The 23,229-nt window shown below is 40.7% G+C and overlaps 1 protein-coding gene across 9 annotated transcripts in view; it reads right to left on the bottom strand.

Annotated features, from left to right (window-relative positions):
* MICAL2 (microtubule associated monooxygenase, calponin and LIM domain containing 2) overlaps positions 1–23,229 on the bottom strand; it is a 304,056-nt gene that overhangs the window by 129,701 nt on the left and 151,126 nt on the right. For all 9 annotated transcript variants that reach the window (XM_074274666.1, XM_074274667.1, XM_074274658.1 and 6 more), the window contains exons 7-14: positions 21,536–21,636; positions 14,077–14,334; positions 13,409–13,524; positions 12,095–12,221; positions 11,181–11,271; positions 8,925–9,072; positions 7,442–7,641; positions 6,725–6,831 (exon numbers count right to left, since the gene is read on the bottom strand). In XM_074274666.1, the coding sequence (XP_074130767.1) occupies positions 6,725–6,831; positions 7,442–7,641; positions 8,925–9,072; positions 11,181–11,271; positions 12,095–12,221; positions 13,409–13,524; positions 14,077–14,334; positions 21,536–21,636 (1,148 nt within the window). The remainder of the gene's footprint in view (positions 1–6,724; positions 6,832–7,441; positions 7,642–8,924; positions 9,073–11,180; positions 11,272–12,094; positions 12,222–13,408; positions 13,525–14,076; positions 14,335–21,535; positions 21,637–23,229) is intronic.

The following is a 23,229-nucleotide window of genomic DNA, read 5'->3' as shown; positions in this document are numbered from 1 at the left end:
AAGAAAAGTAGGGATTTAATAGTGGGTATAAAGGAAGAATCCATGAGAGTCTACCTTTGGGATGGGCAAAGGCATGAAGATGGGAGAGGATAGAATAAGAGAGACGTAGGAGAGAATAAGAGAAGAATGTCTGACGGGGGAGTCTAGTTCAACAGTAACTGAGGGCGGAATGGAGATGAGCACCTAAGTTAGCAATAGGGAAAAAGCGTCTGCCCTGGGCTAGCTTAGTCTACCAAGGGAGGATCTCAGAGCTACTCAATATTCTTCTCCACAGATGGAATTTTTGTGAATTGGGGACAACCCAAATGACATCCATGGAGCAGTAGTTTAAAAAAAAACAGAATTAAAGTCATGTTTTCTATTTTATTTTTCATTGTATCCTTGGCTCAGCACTCTGGGAAAAAGTGGGCTGCCCTTTGGGACACCAGACACATGTCCTAAACCCTCATTATATAAAAGAACCAGCAAGAATTTTAGATAAAACTGAATCCAACCAAATTAGGCAAGAAAAAGAAGTGATAGATATAAACTAGATTAATTATGTGGATTTAAAATTGGATGAATGACTGAGGCCAGAATATTGTGGAATCACATCATCATGTCAGAAAGTCTCTAGTGAATTACTTCAGGGATCAGTCCAAGATCCTCTCGTGTTCAAAAGATACCTACAAATGGCATGCTTATCAAATTTGTAAATGAATGCCAAAAGGATATTTTAAGAAGTTGGAACAATGGGCTGAAGTTAGTAATAGGAAATTTAAAATGAAAAAACAAAATAACCATAAGGCCATGTACTTAGTTTCTAAAATTCAGAAGCATAAAATTCATCTGAAAGGGATGACTTGAAAATGGTTCATGTGAAAAAAAAAAAGTAGGGAATCCAAGCCCAAAATGAATTAACACTATGATTGCTGCCAGAAAGAAATAGCCTGTTCTGAGGTGGAGCCTCAGTAGAGCAACAAGACCCTCATTTGTACTATTCTACATCCTGATCAGATTTATCTGGAGTTCCATAATCAGCCCTGCTACCGTATTGTAGAAAGGATATTGGCCCAAGGATTGAGTCGCTACAATGGTAAGGGGACTCATTCAAGAATTAAAGGAACCCAGATTAAAGATGACATGAACATGTATGTGAAAGAGGGATTAAGCTTATTCAACTGGAATTGGGAAGAACCAGACCCAAGGAGGGGAAATTATATAGAGACAGATTTTAGCTCAGGAGAAGGCGATCATCCGACAAATAAGGAGGCTGCTTTGGTTGGTGGAACCGAGCAGAAATTGGACAATCGTTTATTTGGGTCAAAGGGGATTGCTGATTCAGGTGATCTCTGACGTGTCTTCCAGCCAGGCAACTCTGTGATTCTAGGAAACCATCTCATTTTCCCAATGAGGAAATAACAAATATACCTAAGCTGCCAATGAGGAAGTGAGTCAGTGCTCCAGGTGTTTCCAGCAAGAGAAAGATCAGTGAGGGAGAATGAGAACAAAAGAGTCCATGAAATCTATCACACCTTAGTGGCTCGGTTCTGACAAAGTCCTCGGAGCACAGGTTGACACGGGGAACAATTCCTGTGTGGATTGAAAAGAGGCAAAGACGGGTAGCAAAGACACACCTTCTGGCTAAATGCTCAGAGGTCAAGCCACAGAAGTCCAAAGAAAGAGACCCTTTGTTGAACACATATTGTGTGTTACTGGGTGGGTTCAAGAGTTTCAGGCACATGGGTTAAGAAAGAGTGTCAAGGCAACCTGCTTCTAGCAAATATATACACAATGAAAAGGACAGCTCCTTTAAGTCAAAAATCCCTCTACTAGACAGATATATATATATATATAACATAATATAATACAATGTATATGGGAAATGAAAAACAGAGAGAAAGGCTCTATATATACCATATATATATGCCTTTAAATCAGAAATCCTTCTACTAGACATATATATATATATATATATATATATATATATATATATATATATATATATATATACACATACATACATACATACATATAGGAAATCAAAAACAGAAAGGCTCTATATACATCATATATATGTGTGTGTATGTTTGTATATATATATATATATATATATATATACATATATATATATACCTTATACCTTTAAGTCAGAAATCCCTCTACTAGATATATATATATATAGATATATAGATATATATATATATATATATATAGGAAATCAAAAACAGAAAGGCTCTATATACATCTCATATATATATATTTCTGACTTAAAGCTGTATATATATATATATATACACATATATATATGTATACACACATATATATGTGTGTGTGTATACATATATATATGTGTGTATATATATATACACCTTTAAGTCAGAAATCCCTCTACTAGACATATGCATATATATGTGAAGTGAGAGACAGAGAGAAAGGCTCCATTAATGCAAACAGCAAAGAAATAGAAACAAAACAGGTTCCCATCAGCTAGGAAAAGGCTGAATAAATCAGGATAGGCAGATAAATACAGGAAGGGCATTATGCTATAAGAGATGATGAATAAGAAGGATTTGTATGAATACAATAAAAAGGAAAAATAAGCAAGGCCACAAAAATAATATATGCAATGAGTATGACTCGGGACATGTGTTTAACATCCAGCTCTCCAAGAAGAAAGAAAAAAGGAAGCTGGACACACTTTTGAGTTTACTCCATATTATTAATGTTTTCTCCACCATTTTCTTAAATGTAGATAACCAAACAATAAACCAAGTCCTGGCTTGTAGCATTTGCCAGTTTCTGAGGTGTAGATGTTCACACTGAAAATTTAACAACCAGCTTTTGTGAGCCAGTCTAAACTAAGCCTAAAACAAAATCATTTTTTCAAAAGAAAAGAGAATGATGGGAGAGTAGGGCTAAAAAGGGGGAGCAAACTGAAGTACTGGGGGAGAAGCTGAGCTCTACAAATTGGTCTTCTGTTCTAGAGCACATTAAGTCAAGACAGTAGAATGCACTGGTCCCCAACGTCCACCTTGATGATTACTGACAGCCGCTCAGTTTTCAGAGCCTGACCTGGTAAGAGCTATTTAATTTCCATCCTTCTGTAAACAAAGGAGGGGTGAGTAAAAGGTTCAAACATTCCTCACCCAGTTTCCTCTGTTCTTAGCAGCTGTGGAGTGAATAGGGGAGTGAAATAAGTTAAAGGAGGAAATATTTTGATACTGCGATTACCACAAATGTTGCCTGAGGGTGACAGGGAGGTTTCTTGTAATTGTCAGATCTGTGGGTCACTTTGCAGGAGAAATCCAGAAAACCAGCCCCCTAATTCCATTTCCACAGAGAAGTACTCTCAAAGCCAGAGCCTTTTGACCAAGTCCAGAGTAGGGGGTTGTCTCATTCTGACGTGGCTAAGGGCACAGGAGGGAAGAGTAGAGCTATGGACTCTCAAAGGAGTGGAAGAGGGATTATGAGTGATCTTAATATAATCAGTTTTCAGTGTAAGTTATGTAAATACGGTACACTTTTTACTTTTTAAAATTTTAATTTTCATTTTTTAAAACTGTTCTCTTGTGAACTGCTGATTCTGGAGAGCAATTTGGAACTATGGACAAAGGGTTATAATAAAATTGTGCATACTCTCTGATCCAACAATATCGCTATTAGATCTGCATCCCAAAGAAATCATATAAAAGGGAAAGAGCCCACATAAATAAAAATATTTACAACAGCTCTTTGCAGCGGCAAAGAACTGGAAATGGAGGGCATTCTCATCAATTAGCAAAAGGCTGAACGAGCTGTACTTGAAGGTGATAGAATACTATGGCTATAAGAAAACAAAAGCCTAGAGAGACTGACATGAACTGAGGCTGAGTGAAGTGAGAACCAGGAGAACATTGTACACAGTAACAACCACATTGTGCAATAATCAGCTATAAAAGACTCCGCTCTTCTCAGCAATATGGTGATCCAAGATAATTCCAAGGGATGCGTGATGGAAAATGCTATCTACATCCAGACAAAGAATTATGGAGTTTGAATACAGATAAAGGCATGCTATTTTCACTTTAGGTTTTTTTTTTTCCCTTTCTCATGATTTTTTTCCTTTTTTTTCCTGATTCTTCTTTTACAACATAAATGTGGTTAACACAGTTGTTTGTGTATAAACTATATCAGATTGCTTGATGTTTTGGGGAGGGAGGGAAAAAAATCTTACAAAGATGAATATTGAAAACTAACCTTATATGTAATTGGGAAAAAATTAAAATGCTATTAAGATTTAAAAAAAGAGAAAGACACTGGGAAATGAGTGTAAACTGTGAGCATTGTTTTTTTTTGTTTGTTTTGTTTTGTTTTTCTTCCCAGATTATTTTTACCTTCCGAATACAATCCTTCCTTTGCAACAGCAACAACAACAAAATTCGGTTCTGCACATATATATTGTACCTAGGATATACTATAAAATATTTAATATGTATGGGAATGCCTGCCATCTAGGGGAGGGGGTGGAGGAGGGGAAAAATTCGGAACAGAAGGGAGTGCAAGGGATAATGTTGTAAAAAATTACCTATGTACATGTACTGTCAAAGAAAATGTTATAATTATAAAAATTAATAAAAAAAGAAAAAAAAGAGAAAGAAAAAATTGTTCTCTCATTTGAACATGCTTTCTGGGGTCCTCAAGAGAGACAGTGAAACCCAGCTAACTCTGCCCAGAGCAGGTAATTCGTTTCCAAATGATGGAGCATAAATTAGGGAACAAGAGAAGCCATGACTCAAAATGGAGCTTGGCAGGTGGATGGTATCACCATTTCTTCCCTCTAAGCCTTGAGAATTAGTGGGGCCAAGTAGATGACTTGGAATAAGGAAGTCCTGGGTTCAAATGCTGTCTCAGACCATTACTGACCCTGAGCAAGTCACTTCAGTCCTGCGTCTGCCTCAGTGCAATGAGAAGGCTGAAAGGAGGTTCTAAGATCCCTTCCAGTTCTAAATCTATGATACTGTAGTTAAATAAATCTCAAGGATGCTATTAGGCTCTCTTTCAAGGATTGTTTATCTGTGCAATCCAGTAGGACTCTTCCAGAGACTGTGATGTCTTGAATTGAATTACAGGGCATTAAAGCAGGATTTGGGAGTCGAGGAGAGCGGGGTTCAAATCCCACTTGATTCTCAGTGTGATCTTGGGTCTGTTCTTCATTTGTGAGAGGAAGAGGCTTGGCCCCTTCCGGTCCTTTGGCTGTCTTCCTAAGAATTGAGTTCTCCTTCCCCTAGCATCACTCTGACCCCTACCTGGTTGCTGCCACTGTAACTTTCTGCTGTCAATTCTTGTTAAACTTGCACCGAGAAGTCAGAGCATAGGAGGGAGACAGACCTGATAGTATCCCTGACATCCGAGGTCTCCCTCACTACACCTCCTATTTTGTAAACCTTGTCCTGAGTGAGAGAAGTACCGATTAAGCCTTTGCTTATGCTGTCTCCAAATTTTATCATCCCCTCCTGTCCCCAGTCACGATAACTTCTTCCTTCTCTTCACTCAAATTCTGGCCCACATCCCCACTCTCAAAGCCATTTACTGTAAGTGAGGATGTAGCTTCTCTCTCCAACTAGACAGAAAGCTCCGGGAAGCCAAGAGCTACATGCTCTTTCTTCTGGATCCCCCACAATGTCCAGCACATCGCTGTGCCAGAGAGCTCAGAATTGGTGGACTGTACATGAATAATCTATATCAGATTGGCTTGTATCTCAGAAAGGGGGGAAGAAGAGAATTTGGAAGTCAAAACTTCTGTTTTAAATAACTGTTTTTACACGTAATTGGGGGGAAATAATTTTTTAAGTGTCATTCAACATTTTCTTGAGCTGGCTTTTATACATTTATAAATTTACCTATGTTTAAGAGTCAAAATAATACATACAAATAAAGAAAGAAATAAATAATGAATCTATGAATGAATGAATGAATGCAGGCATTTTGTTACACTGGGAAAAAATGTGTGCCAGCTATGAGAACACTTGGAATATAATCCATTAATTCTGTGTGATATTAATCAAATCCATTTCTTTCCAAGTTTCTCCTTCTGAGGCAGCTGAGGACAATGAAAAGACTGGAGAAATTGGTCCCTCGGGGCCTTTCTAGCTCTAACATTCTGGGAGCCTAATAACTGTCCAGAATTGGGGAGGTAAAAATTGCAACTCTCAATAGTCAGGAAATCAACTGATATCATTATTACAAATCTCAAATATTTAGCAAGTGAAAAATCCTTCCAGGGACAAGGCTACAGAAAACCTTGTGGGAAGGAAACACAGAAGGTTTCTGTAGAAGAGACCCCTCTGCGGCAAATAGCCTGAAGAGACAGGGCTGATCCAATTTATTTAAAAAACCATCCTTGGAGAAGTGTTTTCAGGTCTTCTCTGCTCAGGGGTTTTCTGGAGCCAGATCAAGCCGTTTACAAGAGCTGATCATAAAATTTTTAGTGTAAGCATCTGTAATTTTTTTTGTGGGGACAGATGCTTTAACATTTACTATCATGTCCCTGCCTGTGCCTTCCCAGGAATCTCCTGAAACTTTCCAAAATAAGTTATAAAGAAAAAGATTAACTGAAACATCAAGAATTACAAAAGTGAAATAAACAAAATACTCACTAGGGAATATACATTAGGCTAAGATAAGTAGAAAAATTAGCAATATTTTTCCCTTCCTCAAAGAGAAAAAAAAAAAAAAAAAGGCAAAGCTGAGAATGCAGACTCACCCGTGGTGTCCGCTTCCTGGGGAACGTTAGGTTGAGATAGTTATTAAAAATAGATGATTGGGCTAAGCTAAGATCACCATTTTCTCCATAGTTTTTACCCAAAGAATCTGTTAGAAAAAGAAAAAAGAGTGAAATGGAGAGCTTAACAATAACTTATCAATAGGCTTGAGATGAGTCTTTATACTAAGGAACCAAATGTGATTCCCCAAGCGTATTCTGGGAAGGATCCAGAATGGCACCTGAGGTTCCAGGTCCCTGGGGCTGAAAAGGGCATTAGAGATTGGGCAGGGGACGAAGAAAGACGTCACAACATCTCTGCCCAGGCAGGTCCAATGAGAACTGACGTTCCCTTTAAAGCAAGGAGGGGAAACCTGAGCTCACATAAGCTCATCTTCATTTCTATGACACCATGTAGAGAGCCTAAAGAACACCAGAGAAAGTGGGTGAGAGGAAGAGGCACCTTGAAAACAGGGGTGTGATAAAGGGACAAGATGAGCCAGCAGTTTCCATTGACCCCTAAGCATAGGTCCTTCCTTAGACTACAAGGGCATCTCTTTTTGGCAAGTGGGAGAGAAGGTAGGAGCCCAATGCTTCCAAAATGCTTTTCCACTAGAGTCAGGAGAGACGAGACTTGGGCTCCATTTCAAGGGATGACTTGAAAACCCTGAACAAAATGCTGAATTTCTCTGAAAAGCAACATATTCGTAGGCTTCTTACCAACAGCTCTGAGGGGTGTCCCTCGAAACAGCTCATAGAACTTAGAGAGGTACATGACCAGACTGAGCTTATCTGGTTCCTGGGCAGATGCCATCTCTTTGCCTGTGGTCATGGGGGGGATTCCAAACTCCTGCTCCGCAATGTCGAAGGCCAGCTGGTTGTTCCCAATGGCATCTTCTTCATTCAAAGAATCAAAATTGCTAGGGAATAATGTGAGAAAAGTCAAAAGGATAAGGGATAGTAGCTTCCTCTGACCACTCTCAAAAGCCAAACCTCCACATTCCTAAATAGACTTGTCAGCATTTTATAACTGAATACCCAGAGTCATTGGAAGATACCAGAATTCTGAAATTACTTCATCAGTTCAATAAGTATTTATTTAGGGCCTGTTCTGTGTCAGTCACTGTGATGAAGCTCAGAATACACAGGGAAATAAGCAAGTATTTACTGCAATCATGAATTAATATTCTATTGGTCAAAGCAGGTAATCCTTGTTCAATTATTTTAATCATGCCTGACACTTCATGACCCTTCTTGGCAGAGATAGCAGACTAGATGCCATCTTCTTCTCCAGCTCATTTTACAGATGAGAGAACTGAGGCAAACAGGGTGAAGGGAGCTGCCTAGGGTTACACAGCTAATAAGTGTCTGAGGCTGGATTTGAACGCAGGAAGATGAGAATTTCTGACTCTAAGCCTGCACTCGATACACTCTGCCATCTTGCTGCTGAAAGGGCTGGTAGATACCAGGTTAAAAGCTTCTCGAGGGAATGAACAGAGAGTTCAGCATAAAACGCCAAGTAAATACAAAGTAATTTGGATCACAGACACGGGGCTTTATGGGGCCTCAGAGGTTGTCGAGTCTGAGTCCCTCATTTGAAAGATAAGGAAACTAAAACCCAGCTCCACTACGGCATACTAATTCCCTTTCTCCTTCACTCATTAGTACTCTTATTAACTCTGGAATGACTTTTCGTTTACTATGTACTTACTGTAATGACTATGTATGTCATACAGCAAACACTAATCAATATTTATTTGTATACATTTTTCATCAATTAGTCTATAATGGTTTCCCCCAAGTAGAACATAAGCTTCATGAGAAAAAGCACGTTTTGTTTTTGGCATTGTATCTAGTGTCTTGAACATAGTAGGCATTTAGTAAATGTTTACTGGAAAAATGAATAAATTTGAAATAAAAGCTGGATGATCAAAATTTAAGAATAAGATAGTGAGACGGGAAGGTGATTTACCAGATAATCCCCACTCTGGCTCTTCACAGAAGTGGAGCAAATTGCCATCATCCAGCAGGAGAAATGGGGAGGGAGAGCCCTACAAATTCAAGGGTTTTCCTCAAAGCCCCAGTAGTGAAGATCTGCATACTTCACTAATTTGAATTCCCAGTGGTCTATCCTACTTTAAGTCTTCCACCAACTTCTCTCCCAGAGACCCCTGCTATGAGTTGTCAGGGCCCAAATACTCACATGAGTTCTGGTCTGAAGCGATGAATAAGGGCACATAAGGCAAGACCACTTCTCCAGGAGGTGGTCAGATCCGTGACGTTGACATGTTGGTAGCCTTCGGTCTGCTTCTGACACCAGGTTAAAAGCTTGTTGGGGCGAATGTCGGATTCTACAGTTTGAGCAAAGGACATTGATAAAGATTCCCGTCATTCATAGGACCACTGGGTCAGAGTAACGGACCTGGAAAGGACCTTGGAGGCCCATCTAGTCTACTTCTCCTACTTGATGGATATACATGGAGGTTGTATGGCTCACTCAAAGTCATACAGGTAGCAGGTGACTGGACCTAGATTTGAACCAGGACTGGTTGTTAAACCCAGACCTTTTGATTTCTCTGTATCATATTGCCTCAAACATGTGTGCCATGCTAGGCTTTTATATCCCTCTACACATTAGAATTGTGAAACAAAGGAGACCAGAGGATTCATAAATGGCTTCCTTTGCTTTATTCTGCTCCTTTCATAGGCCTCTGAGTCTAAGTGGAAAGATGGCTTCTGAGGCAAATGGTAAACTAGGCTAAAATGCTTGGTGGCTATAATTGGGAAGTAGTTACACTCATCCACCCATCCATCCATCTACCCATCCATCCATCCATCCATCCAATCCCATCTACCCACTCACCAATCCATCCATCCATCCATCCATCCAATTATCTATCCATCCACCCATCCATCCATCTATCCATCCATCCAATCCCATCTACCCACTCACCAATCCTTCTATCCATCCATCTATCCATCCATGAATCCATCCATCCATCCATCCATCCATCAACTTGCCCACCAACCCATCCATCAATCCATCCCTCTATCCATCCATCTATCCATCCATGAATCCATCCATCCATCCACAACCCCATAGAAGGTACTGAGCAGATCCATAAGGAAAGTGACCTGGTCTTTGCCCTCTGACACCCTATATTCTAATGAGGAAACTAAGAACAGACAGGAAACAACTAGAAAATAAACACAGGTCAAAGATACATGAATATCAGAGTCAAAAGCACAGGCAGAATGTAAAGTTAAACTACATATAATCAGAGGCGGCAAAAAGAGACCCTTATTGTCCAAAAATTATTTGTGACAATAAAAAGCTGAAAACAAAATCTTCTCAATAACTAGGGAATGACTAAACAAATTGAGGTGCTGGTATGTAACGGTGTGTTACTGACTTTTATAATTATTGGCTAATATTTAAGTTTGGCAGAGTGCTTTATATGTATTTTCTTTGAATCCTTACGACATCCTTGGAAAATAGGTGCTATTATAATATCCATTTGATGAATGAGGAAACTTAGGCTGAGGGGCAATAAGATGACTTGCTCAGGGTTGCAGTACACATCTGAGGGAATATTTGAATTCAAGTGTTTTTGATTCCATGTCTAGCACTCTATCCCTGCCAGTCCTTGACTGACTTAAAAGAAATGACAAAAAATGATACAAAGTGAACCAATAAATACATAAAATGATTTTGGTTGCTCTAGACCCGGGATTTCATTAGTGTTGTGATCTTCCAGCAAATAACTTCCTCTACAAGGACAAATATTCTCAGGGAATTATCCAGTTGTTACATGACCCGTCCAGGAACACCATGTAAATGGGTCAGAGGCAGGAGGCCTTGTGCTGGGCCACCTCTCACCCAAAGACCACACAAAATAAATATTCCAGTGAGAGACAACAAAGTTAGATCAAATAAGTATAACAGATAATGTGATATCAAAATTATCAGAGTCAAACATATATCCATTTCCACTAATTGTTGGGTCTCAAAAATGAAAAATGAGGCACTCTTTTCAACCTATGGAGCAGTTTTGCTTAGGTGTTGGGGTGGAAGCATTTTGTGAGGAGAACATGTGGTGTTTGTTCAAAAGTGTCTGAAGTATCAAGACAAAGTATGTTAGTAATTCATTTTAAACATAGTCAAGAGAGATGAAGTGCAACATGGACAGCAGAAAATAGAAAGCAGAAGATGAAATTCTAGGCAAATGAGACTAAGTCTAATGCCAACCTATTACCTCACGTAGAGTTCAAAGACCCTAGTGACAGTGAGGGTCGATGAGGAAGCTGGCTGACTGTGATACCCGCCCTCCAGAACCACAGTTTAGTTCTTCAGACTTACTCCCAGTCCCCTTCCAATAATCGTATCCCCCTCTCCAGCGAGGAACTAAAAGACAGAAGGGGGCTCATTGCATAGAGAATGTTGACAAAACGGACTCACCCCGCCGGGAAAGGCTGACTGATCTCCTTATGGAGCCCAATCTCTCAAGGGGCAAATGATGTAACTCCGTAGTGATGTATAAATGCTTTACCTGAAAAGAGGCAAAGACTGGGCAATGGTTTGCTGCTGCCCACCGTTCCCATCCCCATTCTTCGGCCCTTGCTGCCTTGCCGTGTGATGATCCACTTTCATCCACCAAGCACTATCCCCATATTCCCAATTCCTTTTCCCCTCTGCTTTTTTCTTTCATTGCACAACACAGTCTAACTTAGGACAGCTAGTAGCTACACCGCTACCTCTCAGTAACCCACGCTAAGAAATGATGGTGTGGCTTTCAAATTGAGATTTAGAAGAGAGAAGATCTCCCATCAGCCTTCTCATTTAACATGAGAGAATTATGACCCAGAGAGCTGAGCCCTGCCCCAGGTGCCTGCGGCAAACAGCAGAGCTCACATTCGCACCCAGGACTTTTGACTCCCAGTTCACTACGTCTTGCTTCCTTGCGTGATGTCTAATGACAAAGTACAACTCCCCTCGATCAGCCCGGGAGGCTGGAGGGTTTTGACAGCATGATGAGCAAGGTGGAATAAGCAGAGCTACTTTTCGGTGAGATCAGGGAGAAGGAATGGGGCTGCAGGGATGGGGTGAGGAGAGGGACCCGTCATTCTCTGAGGCATGTTGTCCAAGTGGCTTGCTAAGTACATATATGGCATAAGGAGTACTAAGTAACCACTTCCGTCTATTCTCTGGGTAATGAGGAAAGAATGTGGAATACTTTCCCATTTGCCGGTCCTAGGCTGGGAGGAGAGGGGAGGAAGGGTAGTTGCCGGTGTGGGTTTATATACCGCCCCCATGCTTCCCTGCCCAAGCCAAGAGGACCCAACACAGGGACGGGGGTCCAGAGAGAGGCTGACCTGATGAGGCCGGACACAGTTCGAGTTGAGGTTTGGGTACCGAGTGCCAGGGTCGAGAGTGTACTGCTCAAAATTCTTGCTGATGTTTTCTGGAGTCGTCTGAGGCAACAGTCGGTAAAGACTCTCCCTGTTTGGAGCCAGAACCCAACAGTGAGAGGCTGCTTGAGGGGCCCTGGGACCCTTCCCTGGGAGAAGCTATTGTTTCTCAAACCTAGAATCTCCCCTACCCCATGGCCCACCCACTCGTGGGAACTCTGCAGGGGTAGGCAGACAGAGGGTGTGTATGGGAAGAGAAGCCCAGCCCCATGGAGTTGTGTGGCCCTAATATAACTGCTCCACAGCCACCCTGCTGCCCTCCATGTGCTTAGTCACTATTTCCAAAGCCTGCCCCCCCTAACTTTTGTGATCACTGAAGCATCCCCAACTGCATGGCCCGAGTGTCCCAGGAGTAAAAATCACATGACTGTAATATTCAGAAATGGGACGCGATTCCTACCTTCTACCTAATGCAAGAATCCCCTCTTCTAGGAAAGGAACCAGGGGTGCCCTTAGAACCTAGTTCCATTAAAACATATTCTCTCTGCCTTTTGGACCACCAAGTATAAATTCAAGTCTTGGAGCCTTCCCAAAACAAAGGCAATTAGTTTTGCTGCTTCATGTCTCTCCCTTCCCCAATCTGTCCTCCACAAAGCTGCCAAAATGCTATTCCTAAAGCATCTGTTGTTGTGGAGTCATTTCAGCCCCGACCAAGTCTTTGTGACCCCCACATGGGGTTTTCTTGGCAAAGATATTGGAGCGGTTCGCCATCTCCTTCTCCAGTTCATTTTACAGATGAGGAAACTGAGGCAAAGAGGATTAAGTGACTTGCCCAGAGTCACATAGTTAATAAAGGCCAGATTTGAACTCAGGAAGATGTCTTTCTGACTCCAGGAGAGACTAGTACTCTATCCACTGAGTCACCTAAGTGTCCATTACTAAATCATAAATTATGAAATCAATCCCTGTTCAGTATTCCAAAATACAAACTCTTCTGCTTTATTTCTGTCTCTGTTTTTCTATTTCCCACAGTAACATTTTTAAAGCAGAATTTCAGTTGAAAAAAAACAAAACACCAGTGGATCCCCATTACTCTAGGATTAAATAGAATTTTCTGTTTGGCATTAAAAGCCCTTCACAACCTGGTTCCAATCTATTCTTCAAGGCTTATTAAAGCTCATTCTCCTTAATGAATTCTGTCTTCCAACCAAACTGGGCTTCTTACTGTTTCGTACAAACAACAATCCACTTTTGTCTTCATGCCATGGCAGCACTCACCGCTCAGCCAGGATCTCAAGGGGTGGGATTCCTTGGTCCCAACTCTTCACCATCCATGCTGTATCAAAGGCTGCCAGGAAACCCCGAGCACATCCTGTACCCATGGGCCAGAAAGGCTGGGGGGAGAAACAAGCAAGAACTTAGCGTCCGATGGCCGCCCAGACACCAAAGGTTCCCATTGTTCCTTAGGGTTCTTACACCAACCCAGCCTTTAATAGGTTCATAAACAGCCATGGAAACCAGGAAGAGAACCAGCTTTCCACGGTAGAAGGATGATCTGTCCAGTTACCCTCTATACTCCAATTGTTCTGAATAGTTTGCGTAAAAGGGGACGACTTGGGTTTGAGAAGGATAAACTCAACTTTATCCTTCAAATAAAAAGGGTGTTGTATGTGAACATATGCACATAAATGGATCAAAATCTCATCCTGCTAGAATACAGAGCTGGCTCCCTTTGTTTTTCCAGGAAGTAACTGGGCTTCCACAAAGCCAAGAAAGCTTTCTTTAATGAGAACTGCCAACTGAACAAAGTCTTCCCCGAGACATTCCCCAAGCCAACCGTGATGGATCAGATCCTATTAAAGGACCCACCCCATTATGTAACAGAGACTTGGTTCTTTAAAAACCAAGCTTATCCTCCTAAAGTAGAAAACCAAGACAAGCAGTACCTCTAGTAAGCTGTCTCCCACCAAGGCCACGAGGAGCTGATGGGATCGCCTCTCCCGGACCAGGGCCGCGTTCTCAGAAGCATACATGGAGGTGAAATCAAACATCGCCACGTCCGGCTGGCCGTAGTGGTTCATGGCGAAGTCCAGGGAAGGCAGCTGGTAATTGGTGGCAAAGTCGGCCGCTTCCCTCGCATAGGACAGCAGGCAGTCTTGGTTCACGTTCTCCGGGCCAAGCAGGAGCTCTGTGTCAACATAATCCTGGGGGGTGGAGGTGGGACAGCAGCGAGTCGTTATCGGGGATGAAACTGGGACTCAAAAGTAGAACTGAAAGAATGATAGCGTCTAGGAGAGGGGATGGGGGAGGAGGAGAAAATCTGCACCCCAAAGGCCAATGCTGTCAAATTATCCGCACATGTGTTTTGAAAATAAAAAGCTTTAAAAATTAAAAACAATAATTAAAAAAATAAAGAATGATGGCAATAATATGAAGGAAAACATACCCTAAAAGTCATGGGAACCCAGCCTCATGCAATGAATGACCTATCATGACTCCAGACAATTAAGGGAGACATAATGCCCTCCACCCAGCCAAGAGGTGGTGAACTAGGGGAGAGGAATGGGTCACACATCACCAAACATAGTCAATATATTAATCTGCTTGGCTCAACTGTACTTCTTGGTTACAAGAGAATTCAAATGTGGGGAGGTGGTTACCGGGAAATGACAATGAGATTTATAAAAACACTGTAAAACATAACTATCCCATCAAAAGAATACCACAGAGCATAATTGGCATTCAGAAAAGAATTTGAAAAAAAGGAAAAAAAAAAAGTTATTTAAAGTTGTCCTTTTCCTGAAAAATGGACAAAAATTGGCCCAGCTTTGGGATATTTAGGGCATTATGCTTCAAAGTCAGATAACCTTGGAGATAGAAAGGACTTTTAAGTTCATCTAGGATGGCCCCCCAAAATGCCCCATATTTTATAAATGTTCAACATATATTGGATTGCTCCCTCTAGGGGAGAGGGGAAAATTTGGAACACAAAGTTTTACAGGGGTTAGTGTTGAAAAATAATCCATACATGTGTTTTGAAAGTAAAAAGGTTTAATAAAAAAAAAAAAAAAGACACTATCCTGAGCAAACTTTCAACAAGGAATTCGAAATAGTTCAGAGGAGGGAGTACTCAGCAGGCATTCTGCAAAGTCTTGGAGGTGGGAAACAGCATCAGTTCAGGCAACAGCACACAGGCCAGAATGTGTGAAGGGAAGAGATATGACAGTTTGGAAACAAATTATAAGAGTTTTGCATCTTGAGACAGATCACAGAAGGCAAGACGTTGAGTGCTCCTAGTCACCCAGCACAAGCTTGCTGCGCTAGATTCCTGAGAGAAAAGGGTACAAAAATTCTCACTAAGTCAGATTGCCACAAGGTTGGGGACAAGGCTAGACACATGAGTCTAATGTGAAGAGATGGGACTTTAACCTAGAATAGAGGGCTTCCTGAGGGCTCTTGGTCAGGAGGTTTTGGATGTAGGTAGGAAGATTATTTTGCCAACTGTGTGGAGCAGAAAGAGACTGGAAAAGAAGGAAGCCTACTGAAGGTAATCATAGCAGCGGAGGTGATCTGTGATGAGAACAGAGGCAGGGGGTGCCTCGGATTTTTCTATCTATCCCCCGTGCTCAGCATGGCAGATATTTAATAAGTCACCTATAACTTTATGGATCTTGATCATAAAATAGAGTTGATATGACTTGGGAAAGTGACCAGATATCGAAAACAGAATGTGCCAGATTTTCTAAGGGAAGACAAATACTCTGAGCCACTGGATGGACAACAAGAAGGAGGCTATTGATCCCCATAAACACCCATTTCTGCTTCTGAGTTCCTCTACCCACCACTTCCCTCCTCCACAAGGGCAAGGATTAATTAACAGGTGCAATATTAAGAATGATGTCTAAGGGAGCACCTCCCACTCCCGAGGCGAATGTGATAAACAGAAAATATGTAAGGGAGAACAAAGAAACTACCAGGATCAAACAGTACCTCTTGAATATTTGGGCAATGGGAATCCCGAGATGGAGATCTTCAGTCTGGGACCTACTGTCTAGGGAGAAAGCACGTGTGGGAAACAGAGTTCCTTAATTTCATAAAGGAACCAGAGTAAGGGGGAGACAAGAGAGAAAATATAAGAAGAACAGGGGTCAAGGCAAAAGACTCCATGGTGTATCCATAAAAGTAAACAGGTCAACTCAAGGAAATAAGTAAGGTGCTTAGGATTGAAAAGCAGGGAAAAGGTCAAATAGATTTTCTTAGGGCAGAGCAAATGAGGTGGCTCCCAGGAGAAAGGTTTCAAGCTGCAGCCAAAGGGACTGGAGATTGGGCTCAGGCTACACGATCTGTCTTCTCAGGGACCTCCAGGCTGACGAAGATGGATGCAGGAGGGGCCACAGAAAAGGAATACCGGGCCCAAGAAAAGCCCCAGGCAAAGGCATGGTGACCAGGCTGGATACTGCCGTCGGGCTGCACCTGCACTGGGAGTGTGGGAAGCTTTGCCGCCTGTGCCAAGCTTAGTAATGGGAGCCGGTCTGCGTGGTCTGTGAACATGACTGTGAAATTCTCTCACACTGCAGCAGCAAAGCCTGTCTATAAACACAGAATGACTCTCTATTCCAGCTTCACGGACACAGAAATCCTCGCAGAAAACCCAAACCCCAAAGCCGACAAAGAAGCATGACTCTGGAGGGCTGTGGCAAGGGGGCAGTGACCCATATGGGGATGGGGGTGAGGGGTCAGGGACTACCAGCCAGGAACTGTCATCAGAAGGAGCAGGAGGGACAAGAGTGAAGGAGTGGTAGGTGGAGCATGATGGAGCAAACAGCAGGGAGAAGGAAACTGGATCTGGAGCCAGCAGGTCCGGGCTCAAACCGGGTCGATCATTTCCTGGTCCTTTGCTTCCTTTCCTTGGGTTGGACCAGATGGTTTCTAGGGTTCCTTCCAGATCTCAATCTTATAAATCAAGGAGCCTCCCTCAGGAGTAGCTGCCTCCAAATACACCTCCTAGAACATGGGACCCAAAGCTACACCACATAGCTCTGAATTATTTAGCTCGTTTGTGCCCAAGCAGAGTTCTTCAAGAATTCTAAGCTCTGCAGGTTTAGCAGGTGTGTATATATATATCTATATCTATAGATATAGATATATCTATCTATATCTATAGATATAGATATATATACACACAGAGAGAGAGAGAGAGAGACATACACATATATGTGTATGTATGTATGTATAACTCTATGTAACACTATAAGCTGTGTTGTGCAGAGTTCCCCAAAATGTACAGGTTTTAGTGGAGAGTTCTGACAGAAGGTGATCCACAGGAGAAGGAAATGGCTAACCACTCGGGATCTTTGCCAACAAAGTCCCACTGACAGTATTCTATGATCCACAGGATCATGAAAAGTTGAAAATGACAAATAACAGGTAAAGTAATATTGACTGGATGGTACCAACTTCAGAGGTGCAAATGAGTGTCTGTATATAAAACACCTTATAAACATCGGCTCTTATTAGCAACTACAATAGAAAGTGAATCCCAGTCTACATTACCAGATTCTAGCAAGAGACCTTGACCTGGCATCCAGGAATTTTATTTTTTAAAAATATTATTTTAAAATAAATGTTAAATTATTTTTAAATATATTGATAATGATATTCCACTATAATTGGTTCCCTTTGTGTTTTATTTCATTCAGATAAAACATTACTCTAAGAAAAGGCCCATAGGCTGCGCGCATTAGGCTGCCAAAAGAGTCCATGAACTAAATATTAAAATTCTATATATTCTATTCTATAAGGACAACTAGGTGGCTCAGTGGATTGAGGGCCGAGTCTGGAGTCAGGAAGACCCGAGTTCTAGACTCAAGCATGCACTAGCTATGTGACTCTAGGCAAATCATTTAAGCTCTGTTTGCCTCAGTTTCCTCCATCTGTAAAATGGGGAAAATAATACACCTACTTCCTAGGGTACCAAATGGGATATTAATTGTGAAGTACTTAACATGGTACCTGATATTATATAAATATTATTTATTATTATTATTATTATTATTATTAGTTCTACAGGAAAGTTGCATGTCCTTCCACTGGTCAGTCTGTACCTCCAGCCCTCATCCGTCCAATAAAGGTGCCCACTATTCACCCTCATCCCTATATCAGGGTATCTTGGACAGAAAACAGGAGATAAAAAAAAAAAAAAAAAACTGAAAAAGAATAAGCTCCTAATGTTAGGAGTATGCCATCCAGAGCTTGGGAGGAGCTGAATGGATTAAAAAATGTTGAGTGAATGTACTCACTCACTCAAGGTCAGAAGTGTTCTGGAAACATCATTGTTAAATATGACAATAATAACACCCCACTGTTGTGGGCTTTAATATTTACTAAATGAAAAATTAAATTAAATTAAATTTAAAAATAAACTTCATTCTTCTGAAAAGGAAAAAAAAAGGTTTACTAAAAGTTCTTTCTTCAATGACCTTACAAAGCAAGGAGGGAAGTTATTCAGCCCCATGTTGGAAGTGAGTTAGCAGGCTCAGATTAGTGAAGTGGCTTGTCCAGAGTCACAAAGCCAGTAGTTAACTGAGTTGGGATTCCAAAGCCTCGCCGCCTCCCCACTGAAGTGAAGAAGCTATATTTTCTTGACATCTCAGAGAGAGCCTGGCAAATGTCTCGCCCCACAGACTGAGAGCTATTGAGCCTGGAGTCGGATGCCAAATGAACCACTCTGAGGTTCCTCTTCCTGGGGACGTCCTCAACAGCCTGCTGAGGCGTAACGCATGGCAACGTGAAGAAAGCCCCAGGGAGAACTGGATTACAGATACGTGTGAGCTGCTGCCGGCGAAACCTGGCAAGAGAAGGACCGTTCCTCCGAGACAGTGGAGATGACTGAGCAAGGTGTGTTCGCCCAGAGAATGCCGCTGACCTCCCATGGCTGGATCCTTATCTCCCTTCTCTCTAGGGCTCAGGAACTGAGAATAGAGGCTCTGGGGACACCTAATGCTTCTTGTTCTGAGCACTGTTCTCCGACACCCTCGCTATCTGATATCCAAGTGCCAGGAGATCGTAGCCAATACAGGTGTGGAAAGGGCTGGAGAGCGGGGGTGAGACACTGCAGAGCGAGGGTGGTTGCCAGTCGAAGGAGGAAGACCGGCAGAGAGCCAGACAAGTCAAAGAAAGAAAAATAAAGACAAAGGCTTGGAAGCTAGAACAGGGACATATAAGAGGAGCAAGCCGGATCACATGATCTCCAGGGTCCCTTTTAGCTCCAAATATACTGATGATATCTATAATTTTATAAACTCATGAATTTGCATATAACTTTATATATAAATATATTTAACTACAATATATTTATATATATATTATGAATGTTTTAATATATTTATATATAAACCTTAAATCATTAATTTATTGTATAATATATCTATGATTCATACAATAAATCTATGAGTTATTATATATCTATGATTTTTACAATAAATCTGAGTTATTGTATATCTATGATTTATACAATTAATCTATAAATTACATATCTATGATTTATGCAATAAATCTGAGTCACTGTATAATATATCTGATATTTCCATAAACCTATGATTTATACAATAAAACTGAGTCACTGCATAATATATCTATGATGTACAATAATCTATGAGTTATTGTATACCTATGATTTAATCTATGACCTATTGTATAATATGGCTATGATTTATAGTTGAATACTTCTTAAACTTTTTCTACTTGTGACCCCTTTCCCAAGAAATTTTACAAGGCCCTGGGTATAAGTATATAAAATAGGTACAAATCAAACATTTACAGTAATAAATCATAGTTTTATGACCCTCATTTTGAGTTAGAAGACCCCATAGGGGGTTGTGAACCACAGTTTAAGAAACTGGGCAACAAATCTTTGATTTAGTGTATGTTTACAATTTATATAACAAATATAAAAATGCATGCCATAACCAGGAAGGCAATGCAACAGAGGAAATAGAAGAGAGCCCTCTATGTCAGGGAGCCCTATTTTCAAGTGTGGCGTCTGCCAAGCCAGTGAATCTTTCAGAAGGGTGGAAGATTTTAAGTTCTAGAGAAGTTGTATATCTGTATTGGTAGAAGGAGTTTCTGTGCTGGAAGTTCCCAATAGTAATTAAATCATAGATCTGTGACCCTCAAAGTTAGCATCCTAACCTTGTATTTCTATACAATTTTTAAAAATGCATCAATGCCCATTATATTATGCGAATCTCAAAACTTTCAGAAGGAAGATGTAAGGCAGGTGTTCCAATCTACACTTTATATATGAGTAAACTGAGTGGTGATTTGGTAGAGATTTGACTTGTCCAAATTCACTCAGTTTATAAAGGCAGAGCCAGGATTAGAATCCAGGACTTTCTACATCTTAATCCCACTTGTCTCAGACTCTCAACTGCTACTTAATCAGATTTGGCCACTTCGAAAGCAAAAATGGATTCGTAGGCACTTGGGAGAAGACAGAATTAGGTGAGTTCATAAAAAGAATAAACAAATAAACAAACAAAAAAAAACAACACAAGTTTAAGCTTTTGATTGAAGAGCTCTCTCAGCCAAGCCTACCCAACAGGTTGGGACAGAAGCCAAGATTCCCATGTAACAGTCCTTAAGGCTCCTGCAACTCCTTGACTCAACCCTTATTTCCAACATGAAGAGGAAATGAGTCTGGATAGTTAAGAAAAGGAAGGTTCCATTTAAATGTAAATGAACAAGTCAGCCTCTTTTTCCTCATCTGTAAAATGGGGATAATTATGACACTTAGTCATAGGGCATTTGTGAGCAACAAATGAGAAAATATACATAATACTCTCTGCAAATCTTAAATCACTCTATAAAAATTATTATTTTTAACAAATATCCATTTTGAAAATAAAATAAGTACAGAACTTATCACCTGGGAAATGGCTTCACAAATTATTCTATAGAAGAGTAGTGGCCAATTCTGCACTATAACCAACAAGAATTATAAAGAATTCAGAAAGATATGGGCATATTGGCGAGATACTGAAAGCAGACCCGAGAGAATAATATATTCAAGAATCACTGTGACCCAAATGAAAAAACCCCAAAACACTTGGATTTTGAGGAATCACAATAAACAGTCTTTGAGAACTGATAACAAAAGGAATTTTCTCTCAAAAGAGGTGAGGGACTACCGATGTAGAATGCAGTATACACTATCAGATGTGGTCACTGCATTAGTTACCTTCATGGAAATGTTTTTTCTTCATTAGAAGGATAGGTTTGGTGGAGGTAACAGTGGGGAAATACATAACTGGGGGATGAAAACAAAAGGCAGTAATAAAATTCTAAAAATGCAAATGATAACTGTCCCCCCCAAGAGGAGAACTTTTCCAGGGGGCATCCACTTACATTCACAATGACCCCCTTATCCAGGAGACTCTGCTTTTTCGCTGTCATCACAAAGTAGTGAGTACTGTCCTTGTAGTAGACAATGTTCTCCAAGTCGATCCCTACAAGGAGACAAATGCGACACTAGTTAAACAAGGCACGGGATGCTCTCTCATTATTTCATTCCTTGACTTTCTCAGGCTTTGTATTTGTGAAGAATCTGGCTTTGGTTTGTGGCCAGGATGGGATATGTACAAGACTTTATTTAACTAAGCATGGCTAATCTTATTCCCACCAAGACACTGACTGCTTGAGTTGAAGAAGATGACAAAGATTTATTTTTATGGATATCCCCATTACCATATTGTCCACAGGATAGACAAGGCTTGCAGTCAGAGCAGAAATAATAATCCACCAGTGCTCTGAAATTTAGCCACGATATTCCTTGGAATTTTAATTTTGGGGTCTCTTTCAGGGGGTGATTGGTGAATTCTTTCAATGGTTATTCTATCTTCTGACTCTAAAACATCACAGCAGTTTAATAATGCACCAGGGCTAAGCCTGGAGTCAGAAAGAACTGCACTCAAATGGACCCTCAGATATATATTAGCTGTGTGACACAGGACAAGTCACTTAACTCTGTCTCAGTTTCTCCAGCTTTAAAATGGGAATAATAATAGTACCTCCCTTCCAAGGCATGAGCATTAGACAATATTTATAAAGTGTTTTGCAAACCTTAAAGCCCTACATAAATACTAGCTAGTGTTACTGTTCTCATTATTCCTTTTACTCAAGCCAAACAGATGCTGAAATACCTAATCCTTGCTGAAATACTTGGCAGTAAAGGACAGAACTGGAAACAATGGGAGGACTTAGAGGGAGCAGATTTTGTTTCAACATAAAAGGAATAGCTTAGCAACCCCAGCTGTTCAACAAAGGGATGTGCTGCTGCTGGGGTGGAATGATAATAGTGAGTTCCCTGTGAAAAACTGTATTCCAGGAGGAAATGTTCAGTGGGGTTGATGAGCTGACTTCTGAAGTTTGAGATACAGAATTATCCATTTGGTTTTTGTCTTTTTTGGGGGGGAAGAGTCAATCAAGATTATTTGTCCAAGATCACATGACTAGTAAGGGTCAAGTATCTGAAGCCAGATTTGAACTCAGGTCCACCTGATCCAGGACCAGTGCTCCTCTCAGTATTATTATTAAGAAAGAAAGAAAATTAACAGAGATATTAGGATCTCTACAGGCTATCATTGTATTAGGACACAGTTACCAGGCAGTGTGGCAAATAAAACAGAGAGTGGGTCTCTGAGTCAGAAAGAAACATTATGGCTGGTGACCTTGGGTCACTTAACCCAGATAACTCTTAAAAACTCTAAGTAGTAGAGGATTTGTTGAACTTTTTTGGAAGAACATATTTCCAGGGAAATTCCCTCTATCAAAGAAATCCCAGGTCTAAAGCAGAAAAAAATTAGGACAAGACAGAGGTACTCCTGAGAATCCCTTTAATCCTATTCAATGTGAAGCCACAATAGGTAAAACATCTCCAAAAGAAATACAAGCAGTGGTTACAAGGAGGACTCTTTCACTAGACACTCTGATCTGTTAACAGAGAAGATCAAAAACAAATTTCAAAAGAACTTCACAAAGACACACCATTTAAAAAGCCCAACTGAAACTTTTTTTCCAAAATTCCTTTATTCTAACCCCTC

Source organism: Sminthopsis crassicaudata, chromosome 6, assembly GCF_048593235.1.
Source record: "Sminthopsis crassicaudata isolate SCR6 chromosome 6, ASM4859323v1, whole genome shotgun sequence".
NCBI classification, from domain to species: domain Eukaryota; kingdom Metazoa; phylum Chordata; class Mammalia; order Dasyuromorphia; family Dasyuridae; genus Sminthopsis; species Sminthopsis crassicaudata.
Note: the sequence above shows the minus strand (reverse complement) of the source record. Positions and strands in the feature narration are given on the sequence as shown.